The sequence below is a fragment of the Hyaena hyaena genome, unplaced genomic scaffold (genome assembly GCF_003009895.1).
Source record: "Hyaena hyaena isolate Hyena2069 unplaced genomic scaffold, ASM300989v1 scaffold_80, whole genome shotgun sequence".
Classification (NCBI taxonomy): Eukaryota; Metazoa; Chordata; class Mammalia; order Carnivora; family Hyaenidae; genus Hyaena; species Hyaena hyaena.
Genome location: NW_024080712.1, coordinates 2,283,856 through 2,300,859, shown reverse-complemented (window position 1 = coordinate 2,300,859; position 17,004 = coordinate 2,283,856). Strand labels below are relative to the sequence as shown.

The 17,004-nt window shown below is 41.7% G+C and overlaps 1 protein-coding gene across 7 annotated transcripts in view; it reads right to left on the bottom strand.

The window, feature by feature from the left end:
* Positions 1-1,629: 1,629 nt before the first annotated feature.
* LOC120232893 (carbonic anhydrase 5B, mitochondrial) overlaps positions 1,630-17,004 on the bottom strand; it is a 103,490-nt gene continuing 88,115 nt past the window's right edge. For all 7 annotated transcript variants that reach the window (XM_039233871.1, XM_039233877.1, XM_039233876.1 and 4 more), the window contains 5 exons: positions 12,329-12,447; positions 10,673-10,768; positions 9,364-9,426; positions 8,237-8,392; positions 1,630-3,246 (listed from right to left, as the gene is read on the bottom strand). In XM_039233871.1, the coding sequence (XP_039089802.1) occupies positions 3,067-3,246; positions 8,237-8,392; positions 9,364-9,426; positions 10,673-10,768; positions 12,329-12,447 (614 nt within the window). In that variant the 3' untranslated portion in view covers positions 1,630-3,066. The remainder of the gene's footprint in view (positions 3,247-8,236; positions 8,393-9,363; positions 9,427-10,672; positions 10,769-12,328; positions 12,448-17,004) is intronic.

Sequence of the window (17,004 nt, the reverse complement as noted above, 5' to 3'; positions counted from 1 at the left end):
ATGGGAAAGAATTTAACCAAGAAAGTTGAATTAAAAAGACAATAAAATGTCAAGTTGGAAGGTATGAATTCAGTAAATAATGTTGGTTCTTCGGGTGACACAGAAAAATACCTAAAATGATTACAATACTGTAATTTTGCTAGCATACCAAAAGAAATGTGTCCCCCAGTGAGCAAGGGAAAGATATCTTCCTAAACTTTTTTGAGGTGGATGCCTGCTTTCAGAATAGGCCACTTTACCCTAATCCATGTAGCCCCAGAGAGGAGAAAAGGATTGGCCGTCTCTGGGGGTGATGTTAGCGCATTGTGCTCTGCTCTGACAGAAAGGGTGAGCTGAAGAGGGGGTGGTTTGTTTGTTTCCTGCTTTTCCGATGAATGATGAATCCCTTACGAGTCTTCCAGTCACTTTCTGATCTACATGGTAAAGGATGTCTCGCTAATTTTACAGACATCTTACATAACACACACACACACACACACACACACACACACACACACAAACTGATAGGAACAAAAAGCATTTTGACAAATGTTAATATTGTAAAGAAAGGGTTTTATTACAGTATTTAATGAAGATAAGCAGCAATGTTAATACAAAATTCTTTCTCAAGCCCATTTTCCTAAACAGGAAGGGACAAGTAAAACACTTTAGGAGGCACAAAGGACACAAATTTTCCCGTGAGGGTGTATCAGTAGTCCCAGAATCTGCGACGCCCCTTTGGAGGTCATATGACTAAGGCATGGAGAAAAAAAACACACGTCCCAAGGCGGCTTCCATATAACCTCTGCACAGAAGGTGACCAAAAGTTGATCATGCAAACCAGGACATGGTTGCGAGTGACAGGGTGCTGTTAATAATCACACCACAACACCAGGTGCAGGTGAATCAGGAGTGGCAGGCCGGGACACACCCAATAAAGACATCCTTTGTAGCTCTAAGAGCAAGGGCAAGTCGGGCAGAAGTGCGCTGGCTCTCACTCCAATTTGGAAGACTCATTGCAATAGAATTTTGCACAAAGACTTTGTGAGAGGCCTAGGGGGGAAGCCCCTGTGCTCTGGAAAATGCCTATCGTGTGCGTTTACCCTTTTAAAGGTAACTAGAGTTTGAAGAGATCAATTAGATAAAGTTACCATAAACTTTTCCCCTTACATTTATCTTTTTAAGAATTTTATTCGGGGCGCCTGGGTGGCTTAGTCGGTTAAGCGTCCGACTTTCGCTTAGGTCATGATCTCGCGGTTTGTGGGTTCGAGCCCCGTGTCGGGCTCTGTGCTGACTGCCAGCTCGGAGCCTGGAGCCAATTTCAGAGTCTGTATCTCCCTCTCTCTCTGACCCTCCCCTGCTCATGCTGTCTCTCTCTCTCTCTCTCTCTCCTAGGAATAAATTAAAAAATATTAAAAAAAAAAAAAAGAATTTTATTCATTTTCTTCCCAGAAAAGGCATGCACTCTTGAAGGAAATGCCTTCACCCCCTCTTTTAAAAAATTTATTTATTTATTTATTTATTTATTTATTTATCTGTTTGTTTATTTTTTACAGATAGTGCGATCGTGGTGGGGGGGCAGAGAGAGACGGAGAGAGAGAATCTTAAGCAGGCTCCACGCTCAGTGTGGAGCCTGATGCAGGACTTGATCTCATGAACCGTGAGATCATCATGACCTGAGCTGAAATCAAGAGTCTGATGCTTAATGGACTGGGGCACCCTGGAGCCCCCTCTCCCTTTTTTAATAGCAGGTTTTCCCCTGAAACTTACATATATGACTCCAACCCTCTTTTTTTTTCTACTGAATGTATTATTTATATATAACTGTGTTAAAATACATATAAAATCTCCTATCTTAACCTTTTTCAGTGTATCATTCAGTAGTGTCAAGTCTACTCATCCAACCTTGCAGATCAGATGACCAGCATACTAATGGAAGAAATATCACTAGTAAATGCAATATTGAGTTTGAACACAGGCTTAGAGGCAACGAGAAACATTCCAAGTTATTTACAAGCAAAGGCAACAATGGCATGGATTCCCCAAAATACGTAGAATTCTGTAGATTTTAGCCTGTTAATTTTCTCTCCTTACTACTGTAGCGGAGGTCATTTAAACCATTACATTAACTGAAGATTTATGTTGAGCACATGCCTTACACAGAACCTCAACTAACGGAATAAAGTTCAGGCAGTTTTCAAGGGAAAGCAAGATAGTTCTGTCATTGTGGAAAATATTATATTCTATGAAACAGTGTACAAACAACGTAAAATAACAGTATAAACTATAGACTGTTATATTAATAGTCTTTTGAAAAAGATTTCTCTAAATAAAGCATGAAAGAATGTTAAATTCTAGGAACTTCAAGCATTTTCCTTAAAATGTTCTGCATATGCTTTCTATATGGTCGGGTCTTGAAGTAAAATATTTGATCTTCAGACATGCACAAGGATTCCCGGTTATAAGTAAATTCTTGTTTTCTTAGAACTACAAAATATTTTTCTAGGTCGTAAATTGATAGTAGGTAAGTAAGTATGTCATGTATGAGGGATAACAACTAAAGATCGGGCAAATATACTCGTTGAGAAGGCCTTATAAAAGAATATACATTCAGATTTTGAAATGAAATATCCCTAAAACCATGGTTATGTTCAGCTAGCCAGGAAGTACCAGTCTGGGCCTTGGGGCCCTTTCTGAAAGGCCTACGTTCTTGATGGTCAGTGTCTGTGCCTCACCAGTGTTCAATATTTTGATTACCATCCCTACTTATAACTCTATAGAGTTACTAACTAATAAACACAAGAAGACAACTCAGAAATATCAGACAGAAAAAGACATTGCAATTACCAACAGGTCGCTGTAGGATAAACTTGTGTCTCTTACTGCTACGTCAGTGTTAAACATCATTATCGATAAAAGTTAAGAACTTATTTACCAAAGAGCTTTCCTCAAAGGCTGAAGGAACACGGCCACACCAAGAAATGCGCATCAACAATTATTATTAAAGGCAGGCGTGTAGAATAGTCCAGTTAGCAATCTCTAAAAAGCTATTCATTAAAGCAAAGTACCGCCTAGATAATGAACGTCCTAGGAAGTCGCTTGGCTAGTCGAGGGCTGGGGTTTCGCCTGTATATTCAGTACATAATCATGACGGAAGGAAGAGCGGACAGTGCGATTCATTAGGGGCTGAAGGGGGCGGAAATTGTCCACCATTCTTTTCTCTTTCTCCCCCTCTGAAGTGAAAAGCAGGGTCCGAAACTGCTCAAGCTAGAAATAGAAGTAGGGAAGCGTAAATGATTTCCGAAGAGTAACAGTTTAACTTCACGAATAAATTACTTTCATGTTTACAATTCTGAAACATTCCTCTAAAACTGGATACAGAACAACTTATTGCTGGTTAGGAATGCCTTCGCCACTACACAGGCAATAAAATGTATGAGGAGGGGAGTAACAGGAGGTGGTGAAGCCAATGGGGTACTTGGAATCCAAAGGCTGGGGGGTCAAAGGCTCTGTCCCCCCAACATTAGCCAATTGCCAAGGACAGGTTTTCATCTTTGATTCCAGAAACCTCATCTTTAAGTGGGCAAAATAACTAGCCTACAGGATACTACAAGGAAGGTCTGATGTATATAGTAACAGTACCAAAATGTTTAATTTTTTCAAAATGTAACTGAATCATTAATATAAACAATGTATTTTTTTAATGCTTTATTTATTTCTGAGAGAGAGAGAGAGAAAGACAGCATGGGCAGGGGAGGGTCAGAGAAAGAGGGAGATACAGAATCTGAAATAGGCTCCAGGCTCTGAGCTAGCTGTCAGCACAGAGCCCGACGTGGGGCTTGAACCCACGAACCGTGAGATCATGACCTGAGCCGAAGCCGGGCGTTCAACCGACTGAGCCACCCAGGTGCCCCAATATAAACAATGTATTCTTCATTGCTTACTGTACCTGGGCATTGTGGGGAAGGCGGTATGTATGGATGTCTTCTTTTTTTAATTTAAGTTTATTTATTTATTTTTGAGAGAGACAGAGAGCAAGCAGGGGAGGGGCAGAGAGAGGGAGAGAGAGAGAATCCCAAGCAGGCTCCATGATATCAGCACAGAGCCCAATGTGGGGCTTGAACTCACAAACTGTGAGATCATGACCTGAGCTGAAGCTGAGAGTCGGACACTTAACCAACTGAGCCACCCAGGCACTCTTCATATGGATGTCTTCTTAACAGGCAGTGGGATGCCCCCCGCCAGCACTGTCCAATAGAAGTTTATGTAACGACAGAAATGTCTTCTGCATGACTCGTTATAGTAGCCACTAGCCACATATGGCTACTGAGTGCTTGAAACGTGGCCAGTGCAACTAAGGAACTGAATTATTTACTTACTTATTGAAAAGTTTATTATTTATTTTTTAGAAATCTCTACACTCAACGTGTAGATCAAACTCACGATCCCAAGATCAAGAGTCACATGCTCTAATGACTGAGCCAGCCAGGTATCTCGGAACTCAATTTTTAATTTAATTTTTATTTTAATGTGTTTATATTTCAACGTAAATGGGCACATGCTGCTAGTGGCTCATGGATTAGACAACACAGCTCAGTACAAATAGGAGCAACCCCAAGTCAAGGGCTTGTTCTCTAATATGGCAGTGGCGTCATTCGCCCCCACCCCCACCCCCCGGCTTTCTGAGCATCCTTACTATGGAACACTTGACTTCAAGCCCGCTGTAAAATCTTTTCACAACATTTCTTCTCACTCAGTCAGGCACACTGTGGCTTCGGAGAGGACATCCTGGGGCACAGTAGACAGGCATGTGAACATGCGTTTGGATCAAAGACTTCAGGCCAAGTAGAGCGGCAGGATCGTGACCGGGGGCGAGCGGCAAACATAGGGACCTACTTGCAAATTATGCGTATAGCCTCAGAAATTAAGAATGTGTCCAAGTACTTAAGATTATTTTTATTCAACTAATTGCAAAAGATTAGAAATCGCTCAAGTATCAGTAAGTTCCATTAGATCTATAAAATGGACTAGTACATAGCCATTAAAAGTGACTTTGAAGATAATGTTTATTATCGATAAAACGTTTCACAGATCACTGAGTGAAAAGAGGAACAAAATGGGATGTACAGAATGATTCCATTGGGTTAAGAAAATTGTGTCTATTTATATAGATAAAAGACCAAAAGGATTTATGTGTATCTGTATAGACACACAACCAGAAAGATTTACCCAAACAATGACTAACACGGATTATAGGTGACTAGGATTACAGAGGACAGCTGACATTTTTGTCTTACTGAATTTTCTGTGTAGAGATTTCATTTGAAAATTCCTCACATGAGCCACTGACCCTGTGATTTATTTATTTTACTGATTTATTTTTCAGTGTTAGGTTGATTTTTCATGTTTATTTTTGAGGGGGGGGGGTAGCGAAAGAGCGAATAAGCACAGGGGAGGGGCAGAGAGAGAGGGAGACACAGAATCGGAAGCAGGCTCCAGGCTGACCGCACAGAGCCCGATGCGGAACTTGAACCCACGAACCATGAGATCGTGACCTGAGCTGAAGTCAGACACTGAACTGACTGAGCCAGCCAGGCGCTCCTGTGTTAGGTCAATTTTTAAATATGAAGGATAAACGCAGACTAAACATATAGGTCACCAAGCCCAGGCTTATGAACAGGTCAGCTCTATGTTTTGTCATTTGTTCTTGGTGGCTTTTAGCACACAGATTTTTAAAAATTATGTGGTCTGGGTGTTATGTGGAAACTAATTTGACAATAAACAATTTGTAAAAAAAAAAAAAAAATTATGTGGTCTAATTTACTAGTTGCTTTCTTTATGACTTCTGGTTTTGATATAGAGTGAGAAAAGCTTCCTCCATTTGGAGGTATAAAAAGATTTTCCTATGCCTGTCCTAGCAATTTTATGGCAGCATTTTTAACATTTAATATATGTGGAATATATTCCTGCGTAAGGTGTGAATGGTGGATCTAATTCTTCTCCCCCAAACGCCTGCCCAGTTGTCCCTACATTAGCATTTACTGAAGAATCTCATCTTTTCCCCCTGTTGAGATGTACCTTTATCCCAAAGTAAATTCTCATATGTACTTAGACGTATTTCCAAACTTCGCGCTTTCTTCCGTCCAGTGATCTCTTTGTGTGCCAGTACCACACTATTTAATTATTACGACTTTATAACTTTGTAGATCTAATCATCCCTCATTTTCTCTTTCAGAATTTTCCCTGGCGATTTATGCTTGTTCATTTTGCCACATGATTTTAGAAGGAGCACATCTATCTAAAACTCCTGAACTGGCATAGTAAAAGAACCACCTCAGGTTTATGAAGAATAAACAAGTAATGGATAACAAGTCAGGGGAGACTGACATCAAAGATATGTTTATGGTGTCTTCTGATTCAGTAACATGGTATAAAATTTATGAATTCTTCTTTTGGGTCCTTCACAGATATTTTAAGTTTACTTGTTAAATTTTCTTATTAAGCTTATTCCAAGGCATTTTATATTTTTGTTTCCATCATAAGTAGTGTTCATTCTTCCATTATAACTTTATATCATTACATCCTTTAACTGACTGTGATTTATATATTGTGATATGTAGATTTATATATGCTTTAAATGTACTGATTTCTAGGGGCACCTGGGTAGCACAGTTGGTTAAACATCCAACTCTTGGTCTTGGCTCAGATCATGATCCCACAGTTCCTGAGTTTGAGTCCCGGATTGGGCTCTGTGCTGATGGTGGGGAGCCTGCTTGGGATTCTGTCTCTCTTTCTCTCTGCCCCTCCCCAGCTTTGCGTGTGTGCACGCTCTCTCTCTCTCTAACAAATTTAAAAAACCTTAGAAAAATGTATTAATTTCTATAAATTAATGTTATACTCCACTCATTACTGAACTACCTTATTTTTGATGTAGTTTTTATTGTTTCTCTAATTGATTTTTTCTTTTCTGGTCTAATTGTATTGGCTACTTCCAGAACATAATACAAAATTGTATATGGTAACAATTCTTTCCACGTGAAACATACTATTTGCTTCTGAACTGAGATCAATCTCTCTTTATCAAGTTAGGGAAATCTCCATTCATTTCTATTGTATTTAAAAATTTAAAACACTGAACAGTACATTTTGCTAATGCCTTTTAACAATATATGGAAATGATTACGTGATTTTTCTATTTAGATCACTGATATGATGAAGTATGTTAATATCATTCCTAATAATGAGCCATCCTTGCTTTACTGGAATATATACTACTTGGTCAAAATGTGTATATTTCTTCTAATGTGCTGCTAGCTTCTGTTGCTCATATGTTACTTTTGCTTTCTTTAAAACATATTCTTCAGAGATATCAATGTTTAGTTTATTTTTATTTTTTGCTTAACATTTGAGGGGTGTTGGTATCTGTTATCTCGGCATCGTAAAAAAGATTTTGGAAGCTTTTGCTCTTGTGAAAGTGCCTTGTAATTAATAAAAATCCCAAAAAGCAAGCTTAGACAAGTATTATTAGAGTTTAAATTACAAATTAAGCAGGATTTTGTGCATTGAAGTAGTAATTACCACTTAAACTTACTTTTTAAAGAGAAAGTAAACTCCGAGTTCAAAACAACTGACTTAAAATTTATGGACAGACACTGGTGGATTCTGTCCTTATCCTGAGGTTCCAGAGCAAAATTTCCTTTAGGATTTTTTTAACTTATTTAATTTCTTTGAGGGAAACCGCATGTAAGTGGGGGAGGGAAAGAGAAAGAATCCCAAGGAGGCTCTGCATTGTCAGCACAGAGCCCAATGTGGGGCTCGAACTCATGAACAGTGAGATCATGTCCTGAGCCGAAATTAAGAGTTGGACACTCCACCAACTGAGCCACCTAGGCACGCCTCCTTAAAGATTTTAAAGGATTTTGAGTACACCCATCTTCAGCCTTCATTCTTCCCTTTAAAAGGGACTTGTTTATAAAGAGATTCATATTTATATATAAAATACACAATGCATACGACATATGTCATTGCCAAATATGGAAGTAAAAGGCTATGTTTCCTAAATTTTAACTGTTCTCTCTAGTTGGTTTGAAGAATTCCCTAATTCATATCCAAATTTGAAGACAAGATGTTAGCACATTTTAATAAAAATGTAGAAGCATTACGAGATGCTAAAAACTGATGCCAAAATTTGAGCCCAGTCTCGTTTTAAAGAGGGGAGACTAGCATGTGCTCACACAGAAAGGTGGAAAGAACATACCTGATCATGATCAACCTCTACGGGCTGCTTCTTAATGATCCAGGTGACAGACTCGGAGAGTGGCGGGGTAGTCAGGGACCCCGAGTAGGTCCAGTAATCTGGGCAGGCGGGCATCAGGCAGGCAGGATCAAACGAGCCAAACTCCACAAGGGTGTCCTGGTAAAGAGAAGGGGTCACTGAGCCATCATTTTGTGGTAAAAATCACTCAGAAATCAGATGAGGAGGCTATGATTCTAGGGGAACCTGGGGACCAGCAGTGGTCTAGAGTATCTCTGGGCACCTTAGGACAGAATCACACCTGTGACTGCTCCTGTAATTAACTATGTATTTCTGATCGTCCTCCATGGGAACACAGCCAAATCCAGGTCCTCCCTCCACTGTCCTGAGTGCGGGCCTCCTCTGAGCTCTCCGGGAGGCGTTACGTGGTAGCCGGTGCACGAAGAACGAGGAGAAACGTTCAAGAGAAACGAATAGAATTCTCCTTTCTAAAACACAATGCAAACTAGCAGGAGCCAGGCTCCCGGACTAAGAGGGGAGAGAGAGAGGGGCAAGGAAACAGGGAGACAGGGAGGGAGGGAGAGGGAGAGAGGCAGTGGGGGGGGCTGGGGCAGGGGGGAGCAGAGGGAGACACAGGGAAGATGAGGGCCGCCAGGGAGCAGCCCCTCCGGGACTGTCAGGCAGGAACAGCTAATGCTGGGGCCTGGACGAGGCGTCCGTGCTGGCGGGTAGGGGTGACCGCTCCTCCCGGCTAGCCCAGCCAGGTGTCCGTCCCACTCTCCCCTGCTCCCTGCCTGCGGGACGGGAGGTCCAGCCAAGAGGCCTGCTCTGAGTGTCCCCACGGGCACTCTGAAGGCGCAGGTGTCGGGGGCAGAGGAGGGGACGGCCCGAGCGCAGTCCCCGAGCTCGGTGGCGGGGCAGCAGAACCAAGGTGGTCAGCGCGCACCTAACCGAGAGTCACTTCTGTCCCCTGGAGGGGTCCCAGCGGGGGGCGGGGCAGGGCTCTCTCAACACACGCATCGCAAGTGGCAAGCTGTCTTCCGGGACAGTTTTCAAAGCGCCTTGTCAATGTCTCCACTCTGAGGTTAAACACAAAATGCATTCCAAGTGATTTAGGAGGGAAAAGTTACCTTATGCTTGATGGATGGCAAAGTATCCACCAATTTCTGCAGCTCTTTGTGCTGTTTTCCTAGCTAAGGAAGAAGCAATGAGAAAATATTAAAAACAACTGACATCTTACTTTTGATATCAGAACAGAATAAAATTAGCCACCTGGTGATTACATATAAACAAACTAATCACACTACCTAAACTACACTTAAACTGGCAATTTAGATTGCTATAAACGTCACTGAATTAAATTAGACACAGAACAAATGAGCAAGCTGTGTGCTGACAGGGTCAGTGTGCCTGCAGGCAAAGGTGTCCCTGCTCCATTTCAGTATCAGTTCGTAGGGCGCCTGGGTTGCTCTGTTGGTTGAGCGTCCGACTCTTGATTTCGGCTCAGGTCATGATCCCAGGGTCATGGGATCCAGCCCCGTGTCAGGCTCCATGAGGAGCATGGAGATTGCTTAAGATTCTCTCTCTCCCCATGTCCTCTGCCCCCTCCCCTATTTTACATGTGTGCGCGCGCTCTCTCTCTCAAATAAATAATAAATACCAGTTCTTACATTGAAATTTTATTAAAGTAAAATGAAAAATTGTTCCATAGTCAAGGTAGCCACATTTCAAGAGCTCATTTGCAAAACATGGATTGTTACTACTCTTTTGGACTGTACATTTTTGTTTTGAAAGAGAGAGTTGTGGGAGGGGCAGACAGAGAGGGAAAGAAAGAGAATCCTAAGCAGGCTCCACACTTAGCCACTCAGTGCAGAGCCCGACATAGGGTTTGGTCTCATGACCGTGAGATCATGACCTGAGCCAAAATCAGGAGTTGGACGCTTAACTGACTGAGCCACCGAGGGTCCCCCGGACTGCATTTTTTTTTTTTAAATGTTTTATTTAGAGACAGCATGAGCAGGGGAGGGTCAGAGAGAGAGGGAGTCACAGACTGAAACAGGCTCCAGGCTCTGAGCTGGCAGTCGGCACACAGCCCGACGCGGGGCTCGAACCCACGAACCGCGAGATCATGACCTAAGCGAAAGTCAGACGCTTAACCGACTGAGCCACCCAGGCGCCCCTGGACTGTGCATTTTTGTATCATTTGAAATGTATTCATAGCACTCTCTTATTTTAACCATTGTTCATTTTGTTTCTTTTTTTCTGAAAGTGCAGTAGAGTTGATACACAATTTTACGTTAGTTTCAGGTATACAACACAGTGATTCCACAAGTCAATCGTGAGTTCTTTTAATCCCAATATACTTACATCTTAACGTTACAATTTGTGTCTTTTCATCCCACAATACAACACATCATGTGAAGTTGGTAACTTTCTTACCTTTAAAAATACTCCTATCACAGCCAAGCCATTTTCTTCCAGTGCTGCATCCTCAAAGTTTTCAAATTTGACTGCATTCCAATGGACCAAGTGCAGCTGAAACACCAGTAAGAGATGGTTTGACACATGACCGTGTACAATTGCTCCAAAACAGCCTTGTTCAACCCATAATATTTTAACGTTTCCTCACCCAAAATGAAGCCACCGAGAAAAGCCTACAGCAATGTGGTGCAAAATGAGATAGAAATAAATAACAGGAAGAACTGTATGCAGGAACAGCAATTAACATTACTTCTGAATAGAGGGATTTATTTGGAAAAAAGCAAAAGAAAACAAATACAGCAAAGTGGGTTATACTTCAGGAAGCAAAATGTGTCCCTTCCCATGCTCATTTGCATGAAACCATCATACCCCAAATCTATTTGCATCTAGAGGAGAGATGTTTATATTGAGAGAAGTAGATTCTCCGTATGGGAATTAGACGAGAGCTGAAGATAAATTTCTTTGAGGGATAACCACCTAAAATGTCCTTCTTTTTATGGTAACATTTAAAACTAAATTAAGGAAAAAACTGCAAGAATAAATTATGTTTCCTTAATTGTTCCACGTACTTCCCTACAAATTATTTCTTGTCCATCATTCACCAATGCATCATCATCCAGCCTCCCAAGTAAGACCCTCAAGGTCATGGTTAACTTGCTTCTCTCCTCTCCTGAGTGGACCCTGCCTCCAAGTCCATTATTTCAGAAACGCTTGTTTTTTTTTTGTTTTTTTTTTAATTTTTTTTTAATGTTTTATTTATTTCTAGGAGAGAGAGAGAGAGGGAGAGAGAGACAGCGTGAGCAGGGGAGGGTCAGAGAGAGAGGGAGTCACAGACTGAAACAGGCTCCAGGCTCTGAGCTGGCAGTCAGCACAGACCCCGACGCGGGGCTCGAACCCACGAACAGCGAGATCATGACCTAAGCGAAAGTCGGACACTTAACCGACTAAGCCACCCAGGCACCCCTAGTTTTTAATTTTTGAAATTCTGAAAAAAATACAGAACATTGTGAAGAATGGTAAACTATATAGCTCCATTGTCCATTTGCATTTTATTTGCTTTTGATCTTTTTTTAATTAAAAAATAAAACATTTCAGATAAANAGACTGAAACAGGCTCCAGGCTCTGAGCTGGCAGTCAGCACAGAGCCCGACGCGGGGCCCAAACCCACGAACCGCGAGATCATGACCCAAGCGAAAGTCGGACGCTTAACCGACTAAGCCACCCAGGCGCCCCTCAGAAACGCTTGTTAAATCTTGCTCTTTTTCTGTTCCTGTTGCCACAGCCTTCATCTAGGCTCCTACCAGTTCTCACTTTGATTAATTTAATCTGGTGGTCCTGCACTGTCGCCTGGGTCATAACTTCAGGCTATAATTTGAGCCTAAGCTTGGAATTCTGGAAGGATTCCGTTGTACGATCTTAAGGTTCACTTCTGCTCTGTTATTTGGGATGAGGGCAGATACCATTTTTACATGTATAAACTCGGAATAATCAAATGTGCCCGAGAGCGCTATTTGGCCTTTATAGGAATCACCAGATTCTCCCTGATAATATCTTAGGAACCGAGCATTATCCCCGCTTCACAGTCGTCCCTGTTCCCGAGCTGCTCATCGTACCTCTGCCGGGTAGCATTTGCTGTCCACGGTGTGCTCAGAGCCCCAAGCATCAACGGCCCCCCAGTGAAAATGGAATTGCTTCAGCCGGTAGTTGTGTTCCAGGGGTCCTCCCTCGATCACTGAAATGGCACATCCAACAATTCAGGGGACAGCTTTTCACCAGGGAGGAATGCAGGGGAAAGGCTGAATCTTTAGGGGGAACTTCTATATGACCTTCTATATGAACTGTCTTAAATGGAGCACACTGTATTAGATACACGTGTGTATAAACTTGACTTCCACGCACTCAGTACAGGTATAAGGGCAAGACTTGGACTCTGAAAGACACTGAGAATTAACTACACTCAAAGCTCCGTACAACTGGTAAAGGCCAATTCTGGACTTATTTTTATATTCTGTATTTACTGTGCCCTGTGCCCACTTTTTTTTTTTTTTTTTACAGGAACATGAAATAAGGCTCAGAAACATAACAGAGGCTGTAGTCTACTTTAGTTTTTTCTGCACAAAAGTGAACCTTAAAACTCCTGTAACTAAGAAAACAGTTGCCTCACTACTTTGCATTTAACATGTAATTACTGTGTGCATAAGATTCCTATCGCAGTAACAGCTACACAAATTGACTGGTTTTATACTTGAGGTCACATAAAAGGTACATTAATTATCAAGTAGACTTGTCTTGGGACTCCCGGGTGGCTCAGGCAGTTAAGTGTCTGACTCTTGATTTTGGCTCAGGTCATGATCTCAGGCATCCTTGGGATTGAGCCCCGCATCAGGCTCTGTGTTGACCGCGTGGAGCCTGCTTGGGATCCTCTCTCTCCCTTTCTCTTTGTCCTTCCCCTGCTCGTGCGTGTGCGCACTCTCTCTTTCTCTCAAAATAATAAACATTCATTTAAAAGTAGAAATGTCTTATTTTAAAAGTATAAGAAAGTCAATTTAAACTGCCCTATCGCCTTTTTCCAACATCGAGATTAAAACAAACTAATAAAAGAGTGGAAAACTGAAAAACAGTTTCTTTTTCCACTCTTTTTCCATCTGAAAAACAGATCACTGTCTTTTACAGATGGGACTCTGGATAGGCAGAAGCTTTCACTGGTGTAGATGTGGAATCAATTATTTCAGGAAACAAATTCCCAAATGCCTTATGAAAAAAGTATACAACTCTACTTCAAAATATGTTATTTGCTCACTGCCAAAGACGGTTTTGTTTCAAATCTTGTTTCTGTAATTAAAGCCTAGTCAGCCATCATAAAAGGTTAGTGCCGACAGAACCTTTCAAAGTTAAACAAAAGCCACAAAAATTTAGCTAAAAGGCTTAAAGTAATTATAATTATAATTATAATTGTAATTATAAGAATGTTGGGGTGCCTGCGTGGCTCAGTCCATTGTGTCCGACTGCAGCTCAGGTCATGATCTCAGTTTGTGAGTTCGAGCCCTGCATTGAGCTCTGTGCTGACAGCTCAGAGCCGGGAGCCTGCTTCAGATTCTATGTCTCCCTCTCTCTCTGCCCCTTCCCTACTCATGTTTGTTCATGGTCTCTTTCTCTCTCTCAAAAATAAATAAACATTAACAAAAAATTAAAAACAAAAAGAATGTTAATTAGCCAACAAACAAGACCATAAGCAGATCCACCATGCTGGAGGGCTTTAATGACATTTAGGATAGTCCTGCCACAATTAACAGACAATCAGTGCATTCCCTACATAGCTCTATTATAGCAATGGATCAATTTCTAGAAATACCATAAGTGAACTTACTTAATAAAGGGGATCGTACAACATAAACAATCCATGGGCGCCATAGATGAATGCAGCTTTGCATTTTTGTTTCGAAGCAGCACCAGAATAGTTTTAAAACTGCTTGGTTACTCAGATTTCACCACGTCAAGAACTGGTTACTCCTGTGTCATTTTCTAAAAGCTTTTGGATGTAAATCACTAGTATCAATAGCAGAAGTTCTGTATCCTTTTATAACCCCAAGGTGTAAACATCTAGGTTTGGGAGGAACAAACACAGCATTAAGAGATCACAGGAAGGAATGACACTTGTGTATGTATCCGGCTGCTTTCCCACGGAGGCAACATTCAGTTACTCATATCCGGGTCTTCTCCATGATGATCATCCCCGTTCACTTTGGATTCTTTTAGTGAATCATCAGTTCCCTTTTCCACAAAACATTCTTTTGTTTTAGGGGAACTTGGTTCTGTTGGTTTCTTCTCTTTTTTCTCTTTCTTACGGTCATTCTCTTGTCCTTCTTCATGGTGAATTTTACATCTTTATCACTCTCTGATTTTCTTTCATGATCCTTTTCCTTATCTTTACCCTTCTTCTTCTTGCTTGTTGGTCGTTCTCTTTCATCTCTGCTTCTTTCTTTACCTTTCTTCTTCTTTTTATGTCTTCTAGGAGATGGTGAGCTAGACATTTCTCTTTTAGGTGACCTGGGCTTGGTAGGAGATCTTGTGCCACACCTACTTCGTTGGGGTTGTCTCTCTCTGCTTGCATTTCTGGAATGTATGGCTGTGCTATAACTGTTTGGTGATGTTTTTGAATTTTCCTTTTCTTTGTCTTCTTTCTTTCTGCCCTGGTTTTTGAGGTGCTCCTTGACCATCTACCTCTCTTTCTGGAATGACATCTCCTCTGTCTTGGACTCTTGGATCATCACCTACTCCCTGACTTGGAATATGATCTTCTCGATCTGCTTCTTGACTGCCTGTGCCTAGAAGATGAGGGAGTTCTCCTCCTCCTAGAACATGCTCTTGACCTTGGGTTACTGTGCCCATTTTTTAAACGTACAATAACATGCAAATTTCTCTTAGCATATTTATCCAACCCAATCTCGTAAAACTGAAATATGGGGACAGAAGACATTTGTTCTTTTTTATGCACTGATACTTTTGTTTTTTTTTTTTTAAAGTAAACCCTACACCCAATGTGGGACTCAAACTCATGACCGTGAGATCAAGAGTCATGTGCTCTACCTACTGTGCCAGCCAAGCGCCCCATGCATTTCAATTCTGGAAGATAACTACTGTTTATTTCCCTTTCATTGAAATAAAAAAGGAAATATGCAAGAGAAAACTCATTAGCCATCTGTCTCTGGACAGAGTAAACAATGTGAGTCATCCACACTGTGAGCCACTATCCTCACTGTGTGGGATAATAAATACCTTCTGTTTGGCTAGTGTGTTCTGAAATAGTGAAATCAACAGTTTAAATGCAAAATATCCATATAAAATAACAAGATTTTAAAATCATCTTTCCTCGGACTTTGGATTGTACTGATTTTTTTTCCTTGAATTTGCTAACACATATTAATTAGTTCCTCGTTTCTTCCATCTAATCCAACCTTAGAGATGTCTGTTCAAGGTTAAACCAATATAAGAGCAGAAAACCCATCTACCTCAATTATCTTAGTGATCTTTAGGGTTTACTGCATCTAGTTGAATTTTATGTATAATTACAGCACTCCCAAGGACTAAATATATTGGCTATGTCATGCAGTGGTCTGCTATGTATCTTATTGCCTTTTGACAATACTTTACATAATTTCTTCCTCAAAAAAGTTTTGAAAGAGGCAAGCAAAGACACCAATGACCACTTTTCTTTAAGGGGCAGGGGAGGTACAGAGAATGATACCACCTGGTTCACTAAATCAATAGGAGGATGGTACTAAAGCATACTAAAATAAGAATAAAATATTTTCCAAAAACTTGCTTTTCTGTGCCAGCGCCATAGTGTGAGCTTGACTATGGCAAATATTCAATGTAATCTGTTGAATGAAGTTGAAGTTCTCGTCCCAAGTTAAGTGACCAAGGCAGAGGGGAAGACTAGCTTTCCTCTCCTATCCCCGGAAACACACTGGCAACATATCCTGGACACTTACTGTGTGTCTGGTCCAAAGATAATAAGCAAGGCGGAGAGGAGATGTTACCAATGGGTGGCTGCAGGGGGAAAGGCGCAGAACTGGTCTCCAGGTGTGCTTTGATTCTCCCACACAGTGCTAAATACGTTTTAAAGGTCACTGCCGACATTTAAAGCTAGACCATTTCACAGAAAAGTCCACATTTATAACTTGAGAGGGAGACGCCCTGCCCAGGCTGGGCACATTCTCCCACCAGGCCGGTTCCTCGGTCACCGCTGTTGCCGTTTCTCTCACACTCTCCCAGCATGGCTCATGCTCGTTGCTTCTACGGTGCCGTAGGGCACCTCTGCATTTGTGATCCCTGGGAGAGAAGTTAGATGCCCAGGCATCTGGTTTGGGCACTTCTAACTAGAAAAATCATGGCGTCTGTACACGCGCTGGGTACTAGATCTTTATACAGTGTACATAGGGAGAGGTGAGGCAGGGAGGTGTTCTCCCGTATGATGTGGTTAACATGCACTTTACAGGAAAAGGACCTCAGTTTGAATTCACTGGCTTTGTCATTGGCCACGTATCCCGGCAGTTTCTAAGAAGACTCCCAATGGGCCCTGTCTCTTGGTATTCACACCGTTGTGTAATGCTCTCCCCCAGGTGTGAGCTGCACCTTGCGACTTGCTGCTAAGGGTACAAGTGACGGGTTGTCAGTTTTGAGATTGCTGGCGGTCATCTTGCTTGCCCTCTCAGGGGTGGCCTCTGGCCAACAGCCAGCAAAGAAACCGAGGCCCCGAGAGAAACTAACGGCCAACAGGAGTGAGTTT